Source organism: Lepisma saccharinum, chromosome 21, assembly GCF_977018435.1.
Source record: "Lepisma saccharinum chromosome 21, izLepSacc3.1, whole genome shotgun sequence".
Taxonomy (NCBI): Eukaryota; Metazoa; Arthropoda; class Insecta; order Zygentoma; family Lepismatidae; genus Lepisma; species Lepisma saccharinum.
Genome location: NC_139249.1, coordinates 43,321,663 through 43,345,658, shown reverse-complemented (window position 1 = coordinate 43,345,658; position 23,996 = coordinate 43,321,663). Strand labels below are relative to the sequence as shown.

General features: G+C 36.7%; 2 protein-coding genes across 2 annotated transcripts; one reads left to right on the top strand and one right to left on the bottom strand.

Moving 5' to 3' along the window:
- Positions 1 to 1,106: 1,106 nt before the first annotated feature.
- On the bottom strand, positions 1,107 to 23,460 carry LOC146004491 (uncharacterized). Its single transcript, XM_083143353.1, has 3 exons — positions 23,352 to 23,460; positions 5,319 to 5,593; positions 1,107 to 2,026 (listed from the first exon to the last, which is right to left on the bottom strand). Exons 2-3 carry the CDS (start codon positions 5,563 to 5,565, stop codon positions 1,656 to 1,658), a joined length of 618 nt encoding a protein of 205 aa, XP_082999479.1. The 5' UTR covers positions 5,566 to 5,593; positions 23,352 to 23,460; the 3' UTR covers positions 1,107 to 1,655.
- On the top strand, positions 20,118 to 20,531 carry LOC146004152 (uncharacterized). The gene has a single exon (XM_083142818.1). The coding sequence runs from the start codon at positions 20,118 to 20,120 to the stop codon at positions 20,529 to 20,531; it is 414 nt and encodes a 137-aa protein (XP_082998944.1).
- Positions 23,461 to 23,996: the final 536 nt, after the last annotated feature.

Below are 23,996 nucleotides of genomic sequence, written 5' to 3'. Positions count from 1 at the left end.
GAATTATATATTTATCAGAAATGCCAATCTTCTTGAGATTATTCTTCACTAATCGGCAACTGTTCATAAATCTCCCCACATATCTGACACACAATTCGAGATTTGTGTTTTGAGTTTGTCAAGATACAGGAATTTAAGCAGGTCCATATTGAAACTACATACACACTTCTTGGCTCGAACATTCTCAACTACAATGGAATATTTTGAAGACTTCTATAAAATGGGACAAACAGCGTGTTTTTTTTTTTAATATATCGACGGGAAGACTGGCACATGCTTCTGAAACGGGACGTATGGTCACCTTACCACAAAAAGAAGTCACAAAGTGTAAGGTCCGGTGATCTTGGGGACCAAAACATTGCACGAAACACTGTGAGTAATGTGGGTGATGTGAGTGTCACCTAGCGGCAGAAATGTGAACCCACAGTTTAACAAAACATACACACACACAAACTGTTTGCCTTCCTCTTTTGTTCTGGGCTGGTTTCATTAATGTAAGTTCATTAGTTTTCTTGCAATAAATTTTTGTATCCCCTCAAAATCAATTCTGAAACACCTGGTATGATGGATTTGTATCAAAATCACAGGTCTGTCTGTCGATTTTGTCATTTTAATTTCATTGTCATAGGCTTGACACACCACTATCATAAAGAAATTTGTTTATCTGAACATAAGACAAGAAGTGCTCTCTCTAAACATAGTGTTAGAATAAGTGTAGTGAAAAGCATTATTTGGGACCTCCACAATGGCGCAGTGGCAGTGTCGTCACCTTGTAATCAAGTGGTTCCTGGTTATATATCCGGTGGAGGTGCATAGTGGTTTGGATCCCACTTCATACTGTAGGTCTAGTCTGCTACTGTGCATAAAGTGGATTTAAAACACCAATTCAATCAATAAAGAAAAAGCATTAGACAATGGATAATGCCCAATTAACATTGCAAGCTATTGTTCCCTGAAGTCTACAATTAATAGATCAACCCCCAAGATGTCCAAATATAACAATATATCATTGATAAACACAAAGTAAATGACACTCCCTTGACAACTGCCTTGAAGGGAGACAACAAAAAAGAAACTTAAGCTATGAACTAATATTACAGCATTCACTGATAGTCTTTATCCAAAACATTGGCTTTAGTAATGAATACAACCTTAAATTACAATATACCGTATATCTCTGAATCCAAGACGACCTCCCATTTTTCAGCAAGGGATTACAGAAAAGCTATTTTCAAAACTTACAAATGGTTACCTTATTACAAGTAACTGAAGGAGAGAATAAAAGTACAGGTACACAAAATATAAAATCTGATTCAGACATCACTTAGTCAGATACAGATCCCACTTAGTCCTCACTGGAATGGTCCACAGAATCTGCAGTGTCACTGCCACTGTCATTGTGATCTTGCTTTTCTTCCCATAGTAGATCGTATTCACTCCCATCTAATGCATTTCTTACACAGCACTTCTTAAAGCTGTTCACAATTGATGCGCTGGATATGCGTGTCCAAGCAGTCTGGATCCAAAGAAAAACTCCACATCATATGCTGCGAAAGCAAGACGACCCCATACTTCTGGGCACGAAAAAACTCGTCTTGGATTAAAAAATATACGGTATATATATATCCATGCCCTGTATTCTTAAAGCCAGCATATTATCCTCTTTCACTGTTGCTTCCCAAAATTGACAACCCTACAGTAGCAGCAACAAGGCCAGCTAATGGGTTCACAAGAGTCACAGCTACAACACCTTGCATCACACCGAGAGCAATATCTGTGCTTCTCTTCTGGCAGCTAACATTTTTCAAAACATCATCGCCAAAATTTTCACTTAAAGATACAACCCAGTGCTGGCAATTGGCAGCTATTATGCCATAGCTTTTTCCATTGTAGTCATTGTTGAGGACATAATTCCGGAACTGGGATGGAGATATGTACACTTCTCCAACTTCAATATATTTCCCATTTCCAGCTGGACGAATTTTATCATAAATTGGAATAATCATACCATAGTCATCACCTATGCCTACGGAATGGAAAAAAAAAAGAGAGTTCAATTAAATAAACTTATGTGACACTTCAACATAAAAAAATAAACTTCATAAAAATGTGACACTCAGTACTAAAAAAAAAAAACTGAACGATACATATAAATATTCAATGTTGCTGCATAGTATAATTGTATATTTAAACAAAAAATTGCTTTTGAATATTATATTCAGATAATCACATTTGAAAACCGAGTATTACATTAAGTGTAGAAAGTCTACTTCATATCAAATGAACAGAATGTATCACATGAAGAGTTGCGCATATTAGGGGCGAACTCAACGAAGGTCAATTTCTCCTTTATTGTTGTATCATATACAGAAGACTAGGAACTCATCCAAAACCTCACCTCTAATACTCTGCTTTAGAATAGGATGTTTGAAAAATTGGTGGTGATTCCCATAACTTGTATTTTGCGAGTTTGCCACTAATATCCCAATGCCTCATTTTCAGGGACAGGGGGGGGGGGGGGGCTACAGATTTTGGAGTCAAATTCTCGGGGAGCTAACTAATATCAGGCTAAAAGGTATTTAAGTAATACTTTACTAGGGTATAATTTTACCAGTGACATGCTTTACAGTCACATCAAAAAGATAAATCACATGAGATGTTATGTTGCAGTTTGTTCCACGAACGAATCTTTTGTGTAAAATAAAATGCAATAATGGTATTGTTTTCTTTTTGTAAGCCATTATCGAGAGAATAATATCACAGACTTACTATTCATATAAACAGTAAACAAAATACACCATAAAAACTGCATTTATTATCAAGTCGCTGGATATACGTATAAATACTACACGTAACACTCTATGTAAAAAGTGTGAGTATTTTTTGCTCAAATAAGAAAATAACCACAGCAAAACTCTACGATAAGATACATCTGTTTTCATGAGCCTTACAACCTTGTTTAAATCCAAAGATTTTGCAAGTTCTTTTTATTATATTGAGTTTTAAGTGCAATTTATGCACATATAGGCTAATCGGTTGGTTGACAAATTGAAATTGGTCTTAATGTTGGCCAAATAGTAGTTGTTTCCCAACACTTGCCGAACCATGGAGAATCCGGACAAAACCAGCTTTAAAACCTACTTTCTCCTGTTAAGACCACATTCTTGAGTTTGTTGTAAATTCTAGAGTGTCAATTAATTATGTGTAGCAGTGTTTCTGAATTGCACCCAGCTGTTAGCAGCATGAATGAACAATATTTCATCTTTTTAGCTGTAGAAGAACAAAAACATTCTTACAGGTATTTTTGTAAAAGGGGTTCATAATCTATATACGAGGAGGTATCCCCCCCCCCCAAAAAAAACGGAATGATAAAGTTGCGTGGATTACAGATGTAGTTACGGCTTGTGCCGCTAGGTGTCGTTAGTATGGGATATCTTACATCAATCTGCAAGTCGGCATTATTCTGTGCTGAGCGGTTCGTTCGTAGTGTTGCGGCAAGAGTCTGGCGATTTTTGAGTGATTGTTGAGATGGCGGACCACAAGGAGAAAAGGACCTGTGTTAAATTTTGTTTCTTGGGGAAAAACGGCTGCTGAGACCATTGTTATGCTTCACCAAGCTTTTAATAAAGTTGCTTTGGGAAAGACACAAGTCTACGAGTGGTTTTCCCGGTTCAAAGATGGTGACATGTCAACTGAGACTTGCCAAGGCCTGGCTGTCCTTCGACAGGCAGAAATGAAGTAAATATTGGAAAAGTTCGAGATGCTATTAATGAAGATCATCGAAAGACCATTGAGCAAATTTCTGAAGAAGTGGAGTTGACCTGGAGTATGTGCCAGCGCATTTTAACTGACGATTTGAAGATGAGACTGGTGTCTGCTAATGTGGTTACTGCACCATGACAATGCCCCAGCTCACACAGCCATTTCAGTGTGACAGTTCTTGGCAAAGAACAACATGGTGCTTATGCCTCATCCCCCGTGCTCACCCGATTTAGCACCCTGTGACTTTTTTTTTGTTCCCGTGGATGAAGAGGAATGTGAAAGGGAAGCGATTCCATTACGTCAATGAGGTCAAAGGCATTACGGACAAAACCTTGAAGAGTATTGCGCCAAAGGAGTTTCGAAACTGTAACAGTGGGAAAAACGTTGGGACAATTGCATTAAAGTACATGGGCAATACTTTGAAGGTGACTAGAGTAGGCATCCTTACCTGAATGTACGTACAACATGTACATGTACGCTCAAAATAAAACTAGGTGCCAAAATTCCGGTTTTTTTGGGTACCTCCTCGTACTTAAATTGAAAATTGCTGTGTTCAGACTAAATTCCAACAACTTTGTAAAACTAAGTAAACTTTCTAGAAAGTATTTTGTTCTATTACTTGAAGGTATCTTTGAAAACCGTGATTTGAACAAGAAAGTGCCAAGCAATTATTATTTTACAGATATAGTACTAAGTTTATATTGGTTTCAAAATAAATTACGTATATCACAACACTATACTTTAGTTTTCAGTACATTTGCCCAATGTAAAAACCACCCATTGGACCTATGGTGAAACATGGGCATGAGCATGGTCTTAAGAAAGAGTGATGCAGAATTGAAATTGAACTGCCCAGGGTTTCAGTTATTCAAGAAGTGTAAGAAATAGACTAAGATTATTTTCGGAATATCTCCAGCTGACTGTGTAAATCTAGCTTGTGAGGCTATGAATTGTGTAGAACGTGAGCAAGAGGGTTTGAGATAGGTGATATGTTGATGTTATGTCAGCAGCTCACTTGCTGATTGAAGGCTTTGAGAGTTGAATTGACGCACTCCTAAGCTGTAAATGAAGAACAGGTACAGATGTTACGAAAATAATCTCACTCTACTTTGCACTAAAAAAAAAAAATTCACGTCATCGAGGTGACAGTGCTGCCAACTCCTGTTACATTTTTCCTCCAGCATCTTATTTAATAATCTAATATATAAATAGCAAAACCCAAAGTTATATAATTGAAAATTGTAAACTGGAAAGTTAAAAAAAAAATAAAAAAAAAATGATTTTAAACCTCCAATATTAGGAAGTATGGGGGCAATAAATCTTAAAAAATCTCCAAGCACCACAAGCTGAAAGCATACTTCTGCATAACACACAACATTTCAGATTTACATGGATCACTTTACCTCCAATTCTTATGTAATCCATTGTACACAATAAGTAATTAATTTGCAGACTTTTACACAGTTAATTTACACACCAAACTTTCCAAATCTTGGGAAAAATAAGCACCTATTACACAAGTATTTAGGGAGTATTTTCTAACTCTAAAAACCAACCTTCAGCTGTTCTGTAGGAGCCATCTTCAAATTCCAGCACTAATGCCCAATGCCAAGCCGCTTGGATGTTAACCTGCACCGAGCTTTGAATCGGTCGCTTAAACACATAAACCTTTGCTTTCCTCACTGTAGTATCATACTCTGGGGAAATGTTCCATTCTTTCTGGATCATGTACCGCTTTCTCTGTTGAAACTCTTCCTTGCTCAGCTGAATCTTGGCACCACCTGATGATGATCCGTACGACATTTTTGTGGCTGCAAACTATGCCTCTGGTCTGGAAAAGAATGCCAGGTAGTAACATTTTTTTCTCATTTTGATATCTTGTTACCTATTTTGTAACACAGGCTTACACTGTACTTCAGCAACCAGTTTGGTTATTGAATTCATTATGTGGTTGACTTTCAATCTCGCCATCAAAGTTCCCACCTGGTCTGAGTATGGGTGTTCTTTGTGAGTGTCCCATCATAAATATCTAACCATCGTTCTCATAGTAGCAATTATCCAAAAGTGCAAGAAAACTGAGATTAAATAATAATAATAAAAAAATATATATAAAAAACTACACTACAACTGGCTCAGTATGCTGAAGGACTAGTTTCAACACCAGTGATGTATAATTTCTGCTATGCTAAATATTCACTACATATTCAATATGCCATATCTAATTAATATGGTGAAAAACAAAAATATGATGACGATCCTAGTAATTAGGAAGAAGTTTGTGTCCTTGTTGTGCTTGAATAGAATACCGAGATTAGACATCCTTACCGAGAAAAAAATGAGCTAGGAGGCTAACATTTGCAGGGTGTACTGGTGAATTCCCTATGTAACGGTGCAAAAATCGACTTTCTATGATTTTAACTTCCCTTTGTTTTTCAGGTCCAAAGTGAAAATGGCAGCACCTCCAGAAAAGCTTTCCAAAGGTGTCATCCTGTTGCATGACCATGCCCCGCCACACACTGCAGGTGAAACAAAGGCGACACCGACCTCCTTAGGCTTTCAAGTGCCACCCTATTTGCTGACCTGGCTCCCATCTGTTCCCCCTTCTGAAAAAATAACCAAAGGGGCAACAATTTGGGAGTGTTCAGGAGGCAACTAATTCTGCAAATGAGTGGTTACACCAGCAGTTGGAAGAATTTTATTTGCAGGGACTTAAGAAGCTGCAGGACAGCTGTCGTAAGTCCATTGACTATGTAGAATAGTGTGGCAGTTACTTATTTTTTTAGCTTATTTTTTTCTGGGTAAGGCTCAATACTTATCAGCCTCCTCTCGTACAAGTAAAAGTAGTATCCAAATCACTGGCTCTGAACCGAGGCCAGTAACTGGCAGTTCATTATTATTTCTCTTGTATTAAGATTGTAATAGACACAAACTTGTGCCACATTTTTCACTTGCAACAGTAAATAATTTATTGTCAGTTAATTATTATTTCATGTATGTAGGAATAATAGCTTTCCTGGCAGCTGGCATCCTGATTCGAACAAGTGTTCTTGGGTTACCAGCCAGGTTAATTGGACGTTAGCGTCCCAACATTTTGAGTGCATACATTGCTCTCATCATCAGGGAATGTAGAATTGGAGACCAAGTATAAAGATTAATTATGTGAGTATGAAATGACAGCACTTAGACTCTGTTCTGTGATTGGTTCTCTCTAGATCCTGATGTTTTATTTGTGGATGTCATGTTTTTATGGAGAAGTGGGTCATGGGCATGACTGATCTGTAGTCTTAGCTTGGTTGGTCCAAGGGGAATTCCAGGTAATTTCTTCTTTCAAGTCATCCATTATTAATATTTTACAATGTATGTGAAATTTCTATCAAGGAATTTTCTGTTCTAAAAGGTCATCTAACTACCAGGCAGAAGCACGGTTTTACCCTGACATGTTAGGATTTTTTCATCAATGTCCCTGCATAAGCTGCCCTGCTGCACACGCAACCACATAAATGAGTACCTGGAGGAAGGGGGGGGGGGTAAAGGTGGCTGTAGAGTGGTGCTAGTTATATTGTGTCCATTCTGTCTGATGTCGAGAATATGTAGACCCCTAAACCTATAACCTGTTTCAGGAATCTCTGGAACAGGCAAATGAAAGCAAGTCACTGTGCAAGTATTTACTCTAGAGGGTCTGGCCAATGAACACGTGCAAGACAACCCGATTGCATGGAGGGGCAAAAGTGACTGCAGCTACCAGTCTTTGCTACACATGGCCTTGCTCCAGTGATTCCCAGGATAGAGTATAAACATTTCCATCTGGCTTCATGGCATGGCGCATAGGGATGAGGGGATTACGTATAATTTTCTTAGTAGTCCACCCTCATTTTGTCATTTTCTCCTGCCTTCGACCTTTTTTTTTTAGGAATACTGGGCCAAAGGGGGTATGACCCCCACCAACCCTCCCTTCTGCATGCCACTTCGCCTACTTTTTTTAAAGCCATACTACAACGTTTATTCATGTGAGCAGGGATGTTGTTAGGGGAGGGGCCAGTGGGGCCCTGGCAGCACCAGTTGCCGCTGTGACCCCCCGAATAAAATTGATTGATTAAAAAGCAATTAATACTACGTAAAATTAGCAGGAGAACTGGAGCACTGCACGGGGAGCAAACTTGCTATTCTGGAGAAAATCTTCAGAAGCAAATGTAGGACATCGAAATTTCCACTCCTTCTTAGCTTACTGGTTTGTAACCAGTCATACAATCTGCCTGTTTTGAGGTTTCCCTTGCCCAAAGTTCCTAGAAACCAGAGATTCAAACATTTTGTTACACATTTTACAGATGGAATCAAAGTCTCTGCTTAGTGGTCAACAGTATTGGATCGAGAGATACATGGAGTTCTCCAATAACTGGTAATGTTCTGAGATTTGAAAAATTTCTCCCAGCTTCAACTTCGAAGATTTGTGTTCACACGTGTTGCCGTAGGTGCGATCAATGTGTAGCTCTAAAGTGTTGTAGCAAGTTTATGAATATGTAATAATAAATATGTATAACATAATAATTCATAAACATACATATATATATATATTTGTGTATGTGTGTGAATTAAAATCTTCTCCAACGATTTCGCACCCTGAGGTGGGCAGTCACTGCCTACCGGTCCATGATTCTTCTAAATTGGTTGGTTGGTGTAGGATAGAAGTTCAAAACAGAATCGTCATGTCAGTAACGGGCAGATCGAATCTTTAAGTTCTTTAAATAATTCACTTAAATTATGTTTTAGAAAACTGCTTTATGTATTAGTCATATATTAAAGCTAAATGTAAAAAAATATATATGCATGGAAAAAGTTGGTTTACCAGCGGTAACATGGAGAATATGTCACTGAATAACAAAAGGTAAAATACAAATTGTGTGTGTGTGTGTGTTGATTTATTTACCATTGAGGAACTATCAGGTGACAGCTTTTCATTCTCTTGTAACCCCCTCCTTTTCCTTGAAACTTTTCTGGATTCGCTACTGATGTTATTAGTTATTCATATTCATTGTCGCTATCACCAGCGTAACTATGAGTCCTAACTTTGGGGGGAGGCAGGCAGGGTATGTATCTCAGGTTTCAGAAGGTTAAAAAAATTATAACATGCAGTGTAGAATCCAGTTATTTTCCTCCGGGAGTGATATCAAATTATAATACTAATAAAACTACTAATAATTTTAAATTTCCCCTTACTTTAGAAATGTGATTAATTTAAATTAGGTTTAATTAACTATCATTTTAATAATGATGATAGTATAATTAATAAAATTATATTGTAGCATGCAATAATTTACATCTAGAGCAAACTAAGATGCCTAAGCTGCTCGTCAAGTCAACCTTGCAGCAGGTTTTCGCATATGTAGTTCCAAACGTGCGCGCAAGAACATAGTTCCACTGAGACGGGTTCTATTCCGACACAACTGCATACTTGCAAGAAAACAGTTATTTAATTTGTAATATACAGACAAAATAGTACATCCATTAGCAGGTATGGACTTAATTGTTTGCAATCACTGTGCAGACGAACTTAGAACCGTAGATTCGCCAACTGCAATGTGTAGTGCGTTGAAGAGACACTGAAACTTTAGAGCGAGTCGAGCGAGACTGAATGCGTTGCAGAACGCGTGAAATCGGCGATACCAATGTTGCACATTCCACTATTTTAACCCTATGTTTATTGTAGAGCGGCGAGAATGGCTGAATCTACTGTTCAGCGCGCGGTTTTACCCGAATGTTATTTTGGACTTCGTCCGAAGGGAAATTTTCTTCAAAGACAAGCAAGTTGTTTTGAATGCATAATCCTCCTTGCGGCAACAAGATCAAAGTAAAACAGGGCGTGAGGTGATTTGCCGTCAATGTGCGCACGAATTGTATCACGGGTGTTGAATGATTTGCTGTTTGAGTTTAGCAAGAGGAAACGATTGTTTGTTTTTTGACGACAAAAGAATCTCCGCGGTATTAAAAGATATCGCAGTGAGAAGAAACATGTTTATTATTTGGACGAGATGTCCTTCAACTCGGTGGGTGGGGGAAGGGGGAATAAAACATGGAAGGATACCAGCATGCAAAACCACCGCCAGGGCTGAAGAAACCAACGATGAGGGGAAGGGGGAGGCTTATTGTTTCACCCACTGGCGGCAATGAAAGCTTTGTTGAAGGTGCATATTTACTGTTCCGCGCAAAGAAAGGGAAGGGTGATTATCCGCAAGAAATGGACAGACCAAGATTTGAATCCTGGTTTAGTGAAGTGATTCATAAATTGAAACCAGAGTAATAGCGACAGACAATGCACCTGATTGTATATATCACCAATAACAAATCATGCTTTTTTGGTGGTATAACTTGAATTGCGTGTGTCTTACAGGAACGGATGTATTGCGGACGAAGCAACCACGTTTTTCATAAATGTATTTCTTTCTAAACCAAAAAAAAAAATTGTCATTAAATTCAAGAGGGCCTATCGTTGTTTACTTTTATCTTTGTTCATTTTTATTTTTGCGTGCTCGAAATATACACACACGCTCTCATGTTTCGAAGATATTTCGCATTTATATTAAGTAATGACACATTTATTAAATAATCTATGCGCAGAAAGTACTTTTAAAATTTTATGTTTCAGGAGACAAAGAGAAGCAAAAATACATTCCACTTGACATGCATGCGGGTTTTGATGTGTTGTGCGGTTGGCAATACTGTGGATTTTCTCAGTGTCTGCGATGTAAGCAGTTCGGCGGTTGAGGAAAGACTGGCACGGAAGATTCTGAGCTCAGTTCTCGCGCGGATTGATACATAAAACCTGCTGCAAGGTTGACTTGACGAGCAGCTTAGGTTTTTTACAGGATATATGTCGATGACATCATACATGAAACTTTATGGGTTCTTTGTCCCCTTCAGTTGACATGAACGGTGCACTTTCACACAACCTTGAAACGTATCATGATCCATCATATCTTAATTTAGCAGTTATCGAAATGGACGATAATTTTTAAATGCGCTCATTGACTTTTAATTATAAAGAGGACAGAATCAGTGTTAAAAAAACAAACAGACAAAGTATGTTCTATGTTAAATTCAAGTGAATGAAAAGAACCCAAAGTGAACATGGTTGCTAAATTTCTTAGCTGGCTGGGGCACAGCTGGAACTCTCCTCCAAAAATGCAATAATCGAACTCCTAGAAAGCGACATCGAAGATCTTACACAAGAATTGAGAAACCTCAAAAATGCAAAAAGAACCCCAGACAAGAATCAACATGGAGTGAAGTTGTTAAGAAAAGTCATAAGGGACATCCGCCAACTGATAGCTTCCCCTCCATTACTCCCCCACGTCAACAAACAGGAGTGCAAAATCGCTATAATCTCCTAGAAAATGAAGAAATGAACAATGCAACCCCCCACACTAGTAAAAATAGAAAGGTAAATGTATTAGGAAATTTAAAAAGGAAGAACACAACATTGACAACTGCAATCAGGAGTCAGTAATGCATACAAATGAGGGAAATAGCCCCCCGAATACTGAGCATAGCAAAATGCAACCAAATCCCAAGAAAAGAATACTTATCTTTGCAGACAGCCATGGTCGAAATCTTGTCACATACGTAAATAACATTGTGACAGATGTCACCTGCAGTGCTACAGTGATACCTGGAGGAGGAATAAAGCAGGTCACCAACAGCACTGTTAAAGACTGTAAGGACTTAGGACAAAATGACAATGTCATATTGACATGTGGAACCAACGACTTGTCAAGGAATGAAGGAACTACCGTCACCAACACCCTAAAGCATGCCCTCAACCATCTAACCCATACGCAAGTAACAGTAGCAAACATTCCCTTACGTCACAACCTAGAAAGAACTTCATGCGTAAATGATGCAATCAGAGCCGTAAATAAGGATATAGGAAAGATATGCAAACATTTAAAAAAACTCATCAATACTAAAGCTGGACACACTACACAGGAACCTGCACACAAGACATGGATTGCACTACAACAAGACCGGAAAACAACATATTGCTAAATGTATCATGAACATGAGCTATGCAAACAGCAAGCAAGTGCAACAAGCAATACCCCTAAAATGGACAGGAAAAGTCTCAAATGTGAAGTGTGCAAATGGTCAAGATATTCAAAATAGTGAAAATCATAATGAATTGATACATGGCGGAAAAGGAAAAGAGGTGAACGATGGAAGAGGTAGTGAAGTGGTGAGTGATGGGAAAAATAGTGAAGTAGTGCAAGATGGAAAAGGTAGTGATGATGTGAAAGATGGGAAAGTTAGTGAAGTGGTGAATGATGAAAAAAGTAGTGAAGTGGTGGACGAAGGGAAATGTAGTGAAATAGAAAATAACGAAAAGGATAGTGATGGAAGAATTGAAAAAGGTAACAAAGTAAAAAGTAGCCAAATTAAAGAAAAACAAAAATAAATTTTTGTACGAACATCAGATAGAATTAGGAATATTCCAGACAAACTAAAAAATGATTTTTTATGGTAAACAATAAAGATGTAAGCAAAATTAAAGCTGTAAGGGATATTAATACACAACCTACAACAATGGTAAATAACACTGGGGAACAAAAAAAAAGATTTTATTTTGTGGCATAAAGTTTAATAATAGTTTCAACACGCAAAACAGCTGTGATTGCCAATTATATGATTGGTTCCGTTGAATTGACTCCAGTTATAAAAATAAACACACCATGGAAAATGTAGGAGGTAAAATTACTCCACGCTTTTCTCGGTAATATCAAAATTTGATAATGGGCTGAAATTCCCATTAAGAAACTTATTTATTTATTTGTAAATTGTTGCTAGGCAACTTATGAAGCATTGCTAGGCAATATATATTTTAATGTTGAATTTTGTAGTATAACTAAGCGAAATGTGTTTAATGTGAATACATTGGAAATATGAGTTCCTCGCGTAGTAAGTGTTTCAATAACCCAAATGTTTTTTGCTATATATGTAAAATATATTGTCTACCATCACAGAGAATAAATATCACGGATGTAGTGAGAGATTTGTATTAGGCTTCTTTTGCCAAAAATCTGGGACAAGAGAATAAAAAAATGGGTCCCACATATAGTTTGCAAAACTTGTTTGGAATCACTTCGTTATTGGGGCCAAGGTGGACGAAAGGGACTCAAATTTGGAGTGCCCATGACATAGAGTGAACCAAAAAATCATGTTAATGATTGTAATCACAAAAAGAAATATTAAATTGTTGTTGGAAGTTCATTTATATGTATGTCTTATGTTTCCGCCATTTTGGTTTAGTTGCATTTATTTCATAAATTAGAGCCAATTCAGGAACTATATTATTATATCATTATTCAGAAGCATGAAATCGCCCTAAATTAGCTCTCAAACACTGTGCCGCAATTTCACTGTTCCCCAGTGTAATCAATCTAAACCAATAAAAAACTGAATCAGGGTTGATGGTGCACTCTTTATTTGAAGATCTATTAGAAAAAACAAAACAACCCACTTATTTAACAGGATGAACAAACAAGATAGTGTTCATGAGAGAATTTCGAGTGGATAGAGAATCTACTAGTGTTTCTTGTGCTTTGTGATTTAAGTTAGGATTATATTCGTATAAACTGAGAGTAATATATAATATAATAATTGTGTGAACGAAGTGAATTGATAGATTAAGTGAAGATAAAGTGATTAATATGATATAAGTGTTTAATATGGCTCGACGCCGTTAAACAAAATGAATACCCAAGTAAGTGACACAGACACTTCGGAATGTATGGAAGTTTGGGTTCCTGCTAGCGTAGCTAGTCAAGACAAAGGTGATGTCTCTCAGGAAAACCTGTCACAGGATACAGTAAATACACATAAAGTTAAAATATCTAAAGATCATGAAACAATTACATACAAAAATACCCAATTGGGGCCTTATGATGTATTTGTAAGAAGTGCAAATGAAATTAATGGAACAAATAGAAGAAATATTGGTCAGCTACATATACTAAAATTAGGGAAAAAACTTCATGAAACCAAAATCGAAGGTCTAAAGACAATTGAGACCATGGGGAAAAATCTGGCGAAATTGGAATTCAAATCTGCGAAAAATGCTAACAACTTTCTCTCTCATCCAGTTCTAAGGAACAATAACTGGTTTGCTTATGTGCCAGCACATAAAGTGAGGAGAATGGGTGTAATTAGGGGAATAGATACCTCATTTACAGATGATGAGTTATTAGAAAACATAAAACCTAATGTTTTCAATGTACTCAAAGTGAGACGAATAATGAAATACAAAATTGACGAAAATGGAAGTCGAATTGCTGAGCCAACGAGATCAATAATATTGACATTTGATGCCCAAACCTTACCAGCATATGTAACTTTATATTATTCAAAGATTGATGTAGAGCATTACATTCCCATGGTAAAGCAATGCACAAACTGCTACTATTATGGGCATTTCAAATCTAACTGTAAGAGTAAATTGAAGTGTAAACGTTGTGGGCAAAATCATGAATTCTCAAGCTGTAATAATAATGTCATATGCATTCACTGTTCACAAGAACACTGGGCAACAGACAAGGACTGTCCAGAAAAACGGCGACAAAAGGATATAGTTAAGACTATGGCGCTTGAGGGCCTATCTTATCATGAAGCTGTGAAAAAATACCCAAAAGCTACTTTAAATACTGCATCAGTAGTACCGAGTGAGAACAGAATATACAACATGTCCTACGCATCAACATGCAAGGAAACAACACAGACCCAGCATAATATTAATGCAAATACTTATAAACAAGAAATCCAATACCAAACGCTTCATCACCAACTGCCTAACAAAAGAGCTTTTAATTACGCTCAACAAGTGGATCGTAACCAGGAAACAACAAAGTTATCTCAGGGAAAACGTCCAAAATCATCAGAAACATCTCAAAATCGAGAACAAAAAGAAAGACAGAAACCAGCGACAATTGACAAAACAAAACCACATTGGAAAGAAAAGCAGCAGAGTGGTTCAATGAACTCGTCTTTAGATCAAAAAGACAAATTACTTCCACTATCGCAGAAAATGCAAGCGAGTTCAGAGTGTGGATCATCAATGAACGATCCTTTTTTAACAAATTTTTCTAAGTATCTAGCAGGAATATGCAACTTCGCCAATACCTCGTCATCACATAACATGAAACAGGATTGGTCTGTTGTAGCATCAAGTATAATAAATTATCTAATTCATCACTCAGAATGCCAGGCAGGATAAAGAGAATTATACAATGGAATATTAGAAGCATAATTCCAAATATACACAGTCTAGAAAACATTATTCACTTTTACCCAGCAGACATTATATTAATTCAAGAAACGTGGTTGAAACCCGAATCAAAAATTAAAGCCTATGGATACCACTGGATAAGACACGACAGAGATGACGGATATGGTGGAGTGGCCATAGGGATTAAAAATAATTATAGGTATGAAGTAATACATTTAAAAAATATGCCTGATAATATTCAAATAGTTGGAGTAACAATAGATAGTACTACATTTGTTACAATATATAATCCACCTTCGTCTAAATTACTGTATTCGTTCTGGTGTAATCTCTTCCAACAACTTCCGGCAAATACTTCTATTATAATCGGAGGGGATATTAACGCACATCATCCATTGTGGGGTTGTTATGGTTCAGATATGTCAGGGAAATCTCTGTGCAGATATATTCAAGAGTCAAATGTAACTATACTAAACGATGGCACTCCCACATATATCTCGAGACCAAATGAAAATCCTAGTGCCCCTGACATAACACTCGTGACAGAGAATATAGTTGCAGATATTAACTGGAGAGTTCTGCAAAATCCATATAATAGTAATCATCTTCCAATTTTGATATCATTTGATTCAAATATAGATACAACACTTATATCTAGTAATCTTCCGGAAAGACCAACACGTCCATACTATTCTAAAAATATTAACTGGAACGAATTTTCAAGACAAATCAATCTCTCTACTGAAAATTACCAACAACAAAATTTAGGGAAAGATTACGAAAACTATACATCACTAATTAAAGAGAATTTGAACAGATCTACAATTCCCCGTCAACGTGACTCGAAAAGAAAGATTGCTCCGTGGTGGACGACAAACTGCCAGAAATTGATAAACGCTAGACAAAATGCATTCATCAAATATAAAGAAAACCCAACAATGAACCATTTCTTGAAGTACAAAGAAACAGCAGCCAAAACTCAAAGGTACTTAAGACAAATTAAGGCAGAGTTTTGGAAAAAGTTTTGTTCCTCATTAACAAATGAATCATCGTTAACCACAACGTGGAAAGTTATTAACAGAATGTCTAATGCCAATAATATTAGTAGATATCATGGAGGCGACATAAGCAGTCAATGGATAACAGAATTTCATCAAACCCTAACACCAGACTCCAGCGACTGTGATTTTAATGCCATATTAAATTCAATGAATGAATTCACACCATCAACATTGGAATGTCCATATACCAGTGCAGAATTAAGAAAAGTTATAAGTGAAAGGAAACCTTCGTCGTCACCAGGAATGGATGGCATATCATATGAATGTATACAAAACTTACCGCAACTGGGGATAGATAAATTATTAGAACTTTATAACGTGATATGGAATAGTGGACAAGTTCCCCTTCAATGGAAGGAAATTGTTATAATTCCAATCCTTAAACCAGGAAAAACACCAGGATGTTCTAAAAATTATCGGCCAATAGCACTAGCGTCATGCTTATCAAAAATTTATGAACATCTTATACTTAATAGAATTACTTGGTGGATTGAATATAACAATATATTACCAAAATATCAAATGGGATTCAGAAGAGGAATGGGGACAATAGATGTTTTGACTACACTTATTTTAGACATATGGTTGTCAATTGTTCGTCGCGAATTTTGTATAGTTGTTTTTCTGGATCTTTCTAGTGCATATGATGCAGTCCTTATAGAGTTGCTTGTTAAAAAACTAAAAAATCTCAATCTTCCTAAGCAATTTATTAAAAGTATAATTGGATTATTACTACAGAGAAAAATTTATGTTCGTTACGGTCATCAACTTTCAAATGCTCGCACAACTAGTCAAGGACTTCCGCAAGGTGCGGTGTTAAGTCCAACATTATTTAATTTGTATACTTATGATCTTGGTAAACAAGTATTGAAGTATGCTAGATTACTGCAATATGCAGATGATATTGTTATATACAAAAGCAGCAAGAATCTATCTGATGGTATAGAGAAAACACAACTGGCTTTAAACGAATTATGCACATGGTGTGGTAACAATGGCATAAACATTAACGTAGAAAAATCATCTGTAGTTGTGTTCCATAGAAAAAGATTACAAACTCCAGTTGTGTTAGACATTAATGGATCACATATAAAACAAACTAGGACACACAAATTTCTTGGTATTATGTTGGATGATAAATTGAAATGGAAAGCCCAAGTAGAACACATGGAAGAAAAGGCGCTTAAGGCGTTTAACATTATAAAATGTCTCACAGTCAAGAAAAAGTGGGGAGCAGATCCTAGACTACTCCACATTGTTCACAAGCAAATGCTAAACTCAAGATTAGAATATGGCTCTTTCTTGATTAACAATAATCTAAATTGGGCATTTGGGAAAATATCTTCAATACAATATCATAGTTTATGTAGAATCTTTGGTCTATGGAAAGGAACACCGAAACAGGCTACGTTTGTTGAAGTAGGAGAACCACCATTTCATCTACGGGCGCAATATCTTGCGAGAAAGTTCTTAATGAAAAAGATGTCTTCCATATCCAGTCCGATAATACCAAAATTATCACTTTTACAAGCCTTAATGTCATCAAACCGTACAGCTAAATATAAATTAAATCTTCCAATCTTATTCACAGCATACAAGTCGATTAAGGATTTCATACCGAAAGTTATTAGATTTTCAACGTCTCCGTGCTTTACGACAGACTATTTTAAATTAGCAACAATACTTCCCGTTCACTTTCCTCCATATCCAGATAAAGATATACGAACGTCAATGCCAAGTATAGTGAATAACATATTCATGGAATATGTACACTCTGTAGTGCATGAAGATTTTTACATAGTGTATACAGACGCATCAAAGTTCGCAACTGGTAACACTGGAGCTGCAATATATTGCAATAATCTAATGGAATACAAAATCTACCCATTACCAGCAGAATTTTCAATATTCACGGCGGAAGCGTTTGCTATTCGTCAAGCATTGTTGTATATACAGGAGAAAAACCTCAAGAGGGTAGTGATCGCCACTGATTCAGCGTCAGTCTTACACTCCCTGGGATCGATAACAGCTGAATACTATGTAGACTGGTACATTGTTAACATAAAAATTTTATATCACAAACTAACCAACTCAGGATACAGTATTTCTTTTGTCTGGACTCCTGGGCATACATCCATAGAAGGGAACCACATAGCAGACACATTAGCCAAGTACGCAGCTGAAGAATCAAGTCACCGATCTCTTCGGATCAAATTTTCTGCAAAAGCGCTCGAGTCGCATGCTAAAACAGAATTGTTGAAAAGTTGGCAGAAACAATGGACAATTACAGGGAAGACTAATGGGAAAAAATATTATTCAATTCAACCACTTATACCTAAAGAACCTTGGTATCAAGACATTAACCTCTCAAGAAACTCTGTAACAAGTCTTCTTAGATGTCGGCTAAATTACACCCTAGCACCTAAAGACCTGTATACTAGGAACATTGTTCAATCCCCAATCTGTCAGTGTGGTGCAACTGAAGGAACACCTGATCACATTATATTTGAATGTTGCCTTAATGTAACTACGCGTGATTATTTCTTAAGAGATCTAAAAGAAGCAGGATATAATGGCGCATACGCCTTGTCAGCACTTTTGAAGAACCCAACGAAGAAAATAATATATGTACTTAAAAACTATATTGTGAGAGAAAATATTATATTATAAAATTATGAAATGGTAAAATTATGAAATGGTAAAATTATGAAATTGTAAAATTATAAAATTGTAAAATCATGAAATTGTAAAATTATAAAATGTAAAACAAATGTAACTGGTGCATAGCAGCAAAGCTACAACCAAATATACATTTATAAAAAAAAAAAAAAAAATTAACAGGATTAATCGATAAATACTTCCTAAGCAATCTTCATAGGGAACACAAAGACGTAAAAATAAACAGTGTACAGGCAGGCAGAGATGGAATGCCAATGTCTGAATATTTTCCACCAAAACATCCAAGGTATAAACAATGACAAAAAACTACAGATAGAATCACTTATAACAGATAAATTAGCAGATATAGATATAGTCTGCTTCACAGAACATTGGCTGAAATCAGGAGAAATTTCTTTCATAAACTTCCCAGACTTTTGCCTAGCTTCAAACTACTCAAGATGCAACATGGGGTGAGGGGAGCATGTATATTCAGAAAGAAGAACATAGTGTCAAATGAATGCAAAAAATTTGATCATCTCAATATTGAAAAACATTTCGAATCATGCATAATTGAACTACCTCTCTTTAAAATAACAATAATAAGCATTTTCAGAATGCCGGATAGCAATTTAAATATATTTATCAATAATGTTGAAAACATTCTGAACCACTACCAACAAACCAATAAAAAAAGTAGCATTAATAGGTGACTTAAATATAGATTTTCTGAAAAAGAATATACACCATAAAGTCAGCATGCTTTTAAACACCTTCAACTTGCAGGCTATGGTAAAAGAACCGACCAGAGTGACAAAAACCTCCAAAACTGCTCTGGATCAAATACTTTTAAACATATTACACCTTCAATGTTCAGTAGAGGTTTACAACACAAGTTTTTCTGATCACTTTGCACAATTTTTAAACTTTCCATTCCTTTCTATCTCAAAAGAAACGAAACTGAAGGCACAATTGAATATATCATGAAAATAATTTTTAATGACAATAATTATGTCTACTTCAACCACTTACTTAGTAAAGAAAACTGGGAAGATATATATGAGTGCAGTACAGTAAATCAGGCATTTGATAAATTACATAATACGTTTCCCTACTATTATGATATAGCGTTTCCAAAACAACGAGTTAAGAAACAAAAACAGAAAGACAATTTATGGATAACAACGGGAATAAAAACAGCAAGCCAAAGAATGAGATTCCTTAACAAAGCCAGAAAACTACAAAAACAACTAAAACTTTTGAAGAATATTTCAGTAAATATAAATCAAAATATAGAAAAGTGCTCCAAGCAGCAAAAAATGCACAATGACAAATTAATATCAAACACCTCCAATAAATCCAAAGCTATGTGGGATATAATAAACAAAGAATTAGGCAGAAACAACACAGTACATGAGAATATCACACTGCAGCACAATGAGTTAACCATAAAAGAACCCCAGACAGTGGCAAACATGTTCAACAAGTATCTCACTGAATTAGAGGTAAACAAACTAAAACCACATCAAGCCAATTCCCAAATAAAGGTAAAATCCTGTAGCATATCAATGTACCTACAACCAATCACTGAAGAAGAAATGGCAAACATAATTTCAAATATGAAAAGTAAATGGTCCACCAGTCTGGATGATATACCTTTGACAGTCATAAAGAAAAGTCTTATCCATATCCTCCATCCATTGTGCTATCTAGTCAACCTATCCTTCTCCACAGGAGTTTTCCGTGACAAATTAAAGGTGGCAAAAATTAAACCAATATAGAAAAAGGGTGATAAGCACAACATAAGTAACTACAGACCCATAGCATTACTCTCTCCCTTCTCTAAAATCATAGAAACTGCAATGAACAAACAATTGACAACCTTTTTAAAAAAGAACAACATAATCTCAAATTCACAACATGGTTTTTGGAAAGGCAAATCCATAAACACAGCAATATTTGAATACATAGAACATATGAGAACACTTTTAGACAATAGAGAACAACGTGTGGACTATTTCTAGACTTGACAAAAGCTTCTGACACAGTATCACATGACCAACTCGCAAATAAACTAAACCACTATGTTATAAGGGGATTGGTAAACTCATGGTTTAAGTCCTATTTACAAAACCGCAGTCAAATCGTGGAAATTTTACATACAAAAAACACTTCTGTATCTGCCTTCCTTTCTAAACCTTGTAAAGTATCATGTGGAGTCCCCCAAGCCTCGATCCTGGAACCGATACTATTTATCATATACATAAATGACTTGTCATCAAACTTAGAGCCAACCAAAACAACTTTATATGCTGATGAGACAAGTAGAGTGCTGACTGGCAAAAATGAACAAACATCAAACACACAACAGAGGGACTTTCAGAGTGGTTCAGCAGCAACAGACTAACAATAAATAAAAACAAGCCACCCCCTGAGTTCATCACTGCATGTAAATCTTAATGAACTGGAAAATGTGGAGGGTGGGATGTCCCCCCTGCCCCCCCCCCCAATTTACTTCTATGGTCACGATTTAAAAAAATCAACGTAAAATAACAACGCAAGAAAGGAACACCAATAGCCTGCGGCCGCACCAGATCATCTAGGGGTGCAATTTTGAAAGTATAGAAAACATCAAACATTCATGCAAGGGCGCCTCAGAATTTCTTCTCCACTGGGAGTGGGGAGGCGGGGGGAGTAAGATCTCTTATCTTTCCAGGAGCTTATATTTTATTTTTATTGCTTTTGTTATGCAAATCATAAAATTGAAATTGAATTGAAAATACATTTGGCATTCGTGCCAAGTTCAGGCTTGAGTCCACTATATAGAAACTGGATTCACCTTACACCCTTTCCATAAATATCTAACATTTATTAAATAAACAGTTCTTTGTCTTTTTGTACATTTTCACTATGCACAGGCATCAGACTTCTGCTGAATGTTCAATTTGTGTGCCTTGCGGGAAAAAATCGCTATGCAACCTTAAGTTCTGCTATTTGCAAAAGAAAATAAAACATAGAAAAATACGAAATCATGTAGTCAATTTCACGTAATAATCAGACTCCCTCCCTTACATAGAAGTGTGTGCATAAAAAAAAAAAATCTTGATAGAACTCGCGTTCAATAATTTCCCGGAGACAACCCGAGTCTCTATTGAAAGCAACTAGAAATTTTGTTGCAGTGAGATTTTGAGAATAGAGGAAGAACAAGTAGGCGGAAAATAAAACTATTTCTTATCAACAGTGTAAAAAAAGAATACTAAACAAACATCAAACAACTCACGCTGAGCAGGCCACTGGAATAAGCAAAAGTAGAAACAATTCTCAACAACAATGGTGACGAAAGAAAGACAACATCCGCTGATATTTGTTTAGATCGCCGCCACTACAGGAAAGTACGAGCGATTTCTGTTTCAGGACCAATGGATTGCATGTTATATACAATAATAGCGGTATCACTTCAATATCCATACCTGTGCCGCTCTTATATCTGGCGCGGGAACCGTCTTTATAGCAGTGACCTTCTGTTGCAGTGTTTCCCAACAAAGGAACTCGCGCGGGTCAAAACAACCAATTAGGCCTTGGTCAAGAAGCGACATTTAAAAGTCCTCCTCCCCAAAACAGCCAGTAGAGAATCAGGATCTTGTAAAAATAACCGTTCTGCTCTGTGATTGCACACTGGTTCCTGCGACAAAGAAACTATAACATTCTACCTCAAAGTGATGACTAATGAACGGAACTTTAGGTAAATAAATGTTTTTATCTGCGATAAGATAGAGACCCTCGTTTTTGCCAACATTCTGATCTTAGCCTTATATGTCAACAAAGCAAATTTTATTTTACATAAAAACACATATTTTTCAGTTTTCCGTATGTAAATACATATTTTGCAAATTTTCATTTTAAATACATAAAATCGCTCATTGACTTCAGCTACCTCGAAATCCTCGAAGGAAAAATGTTTACTCTCAGCACCTCTTTCATATCGAGAGTGTTCGGTTTGTTTTGTCTTTGAGCACGCTCGCTGGCAGACTACTGATGCCTCGCCTACGATCCTATTGGTGAAAAATGTTATCCCCACTGGATCTAACGCACAAGTGCTAATGTCTAAATGTACAGAAATTTTTGGGGAAAAACCAAGGTTTTCAAACTTTATGCCAAGTTGCACGTGTTTTGGAAGGTCAAGTAGAGGAAGAGAAAAGCTTTGGAAAACTTCAGCATTAGTGACATTTCGTGCTTCAAATATGCAAGAATTGTTTCTTGTGACGTGGAGCGTTTTTCTCACAATATATGATGATTTTTAGAGATAATCGTCACAGAGAATACAATAGAGAAGTTGGAAAAACAACTATTGTGATCCACTGCAACTCTTCCAAAAAATAGCTCGCTAAGAGGTAAGCATTTAGAAACTGATTTCAGGTGTTTAAAATGCATGTTATATTTTGTTTTTGTTGCCAATTTTTTTAAAATTTTTGTCACATATTTTCCTGTTTTTATCACATATTTTCAACATTTACGACACATAAAAAAATAATTAAGGGTGAGCACCCCTTCGCACCCCCTGCCAATAGTCTACAGAGCCCCGAATGGATATACAATCTTACCTGGTACAATGTTTCTGGATGACAGATCTCGTAGATGTAGCGCCGCGCCTTTACAATTAAGCAAACAACGCATGCAGTAAAGCGGGAACACCCCGTATTATTTTGTTTATGCACACCATCTCTTTCAAATTACACAGACACAACATCCTCAAACGAAACCACACCCACAAAGAACAGAAAATTAGCTAGGACCAATCAAATTCCACGTATCAAAATCACATGATATCACGCGGCGCGCAGCGGCTGTTTCACAGCCGGCTGTCTTTACCAGAGATGCTCCGTGCCTTTACGTCACGTCAAGCGCCATCAAGTGACGTCACGAAGAATTTGGTAACCTGTCCTTGAAGATTGTGCCTGTTCTATCTTGTCCCCGAATTTTCGGTGGTTCATTTGGAGCATTGTTTTTAATTTTGAATTTGGAACCTGTGATATGCGTTGACCTGGGCACCTGGGATAACAGGTGATATATACGATTATTTGAAAATATGTAACTGTGCCTCCCTGATGACGCAGTGGTATCGTCGTCGCCTTGTGATCAAAAGGGGCCCGGCGCCTGGGTTCGATACCCAGTGAAGGCACGTAGTGGTTTGGATCCCACTTTAAACTGTAGGCCCAGTCCCGATTGGCCTTACAGTGCATAAAGTG

Bases quoted from the DNA above. Each gene is read 5' to 3' on its own strand.
- LOC146004152 (XM_083142818.1), top strand. From the start codon at position 20,118: ATGTGGGATATAATAAACAAAGAATTAGGCAGAAACAACACAGTACAT.
- LOC146004491 (XM_083143353.1), bottom strand. From the start codon at position 5,565: ATGTCGTACGGATCATCATCAGGTGGTGCCAAGATTCAGCTGAGCAAG. The intron at 2,027-5,318 runs GTTGGTTTTTAG...TCCATTCCGTAG, and splicing joins CTCCTACAGAACAGCTGAAG to GCATAGGTGATGACTATGGT.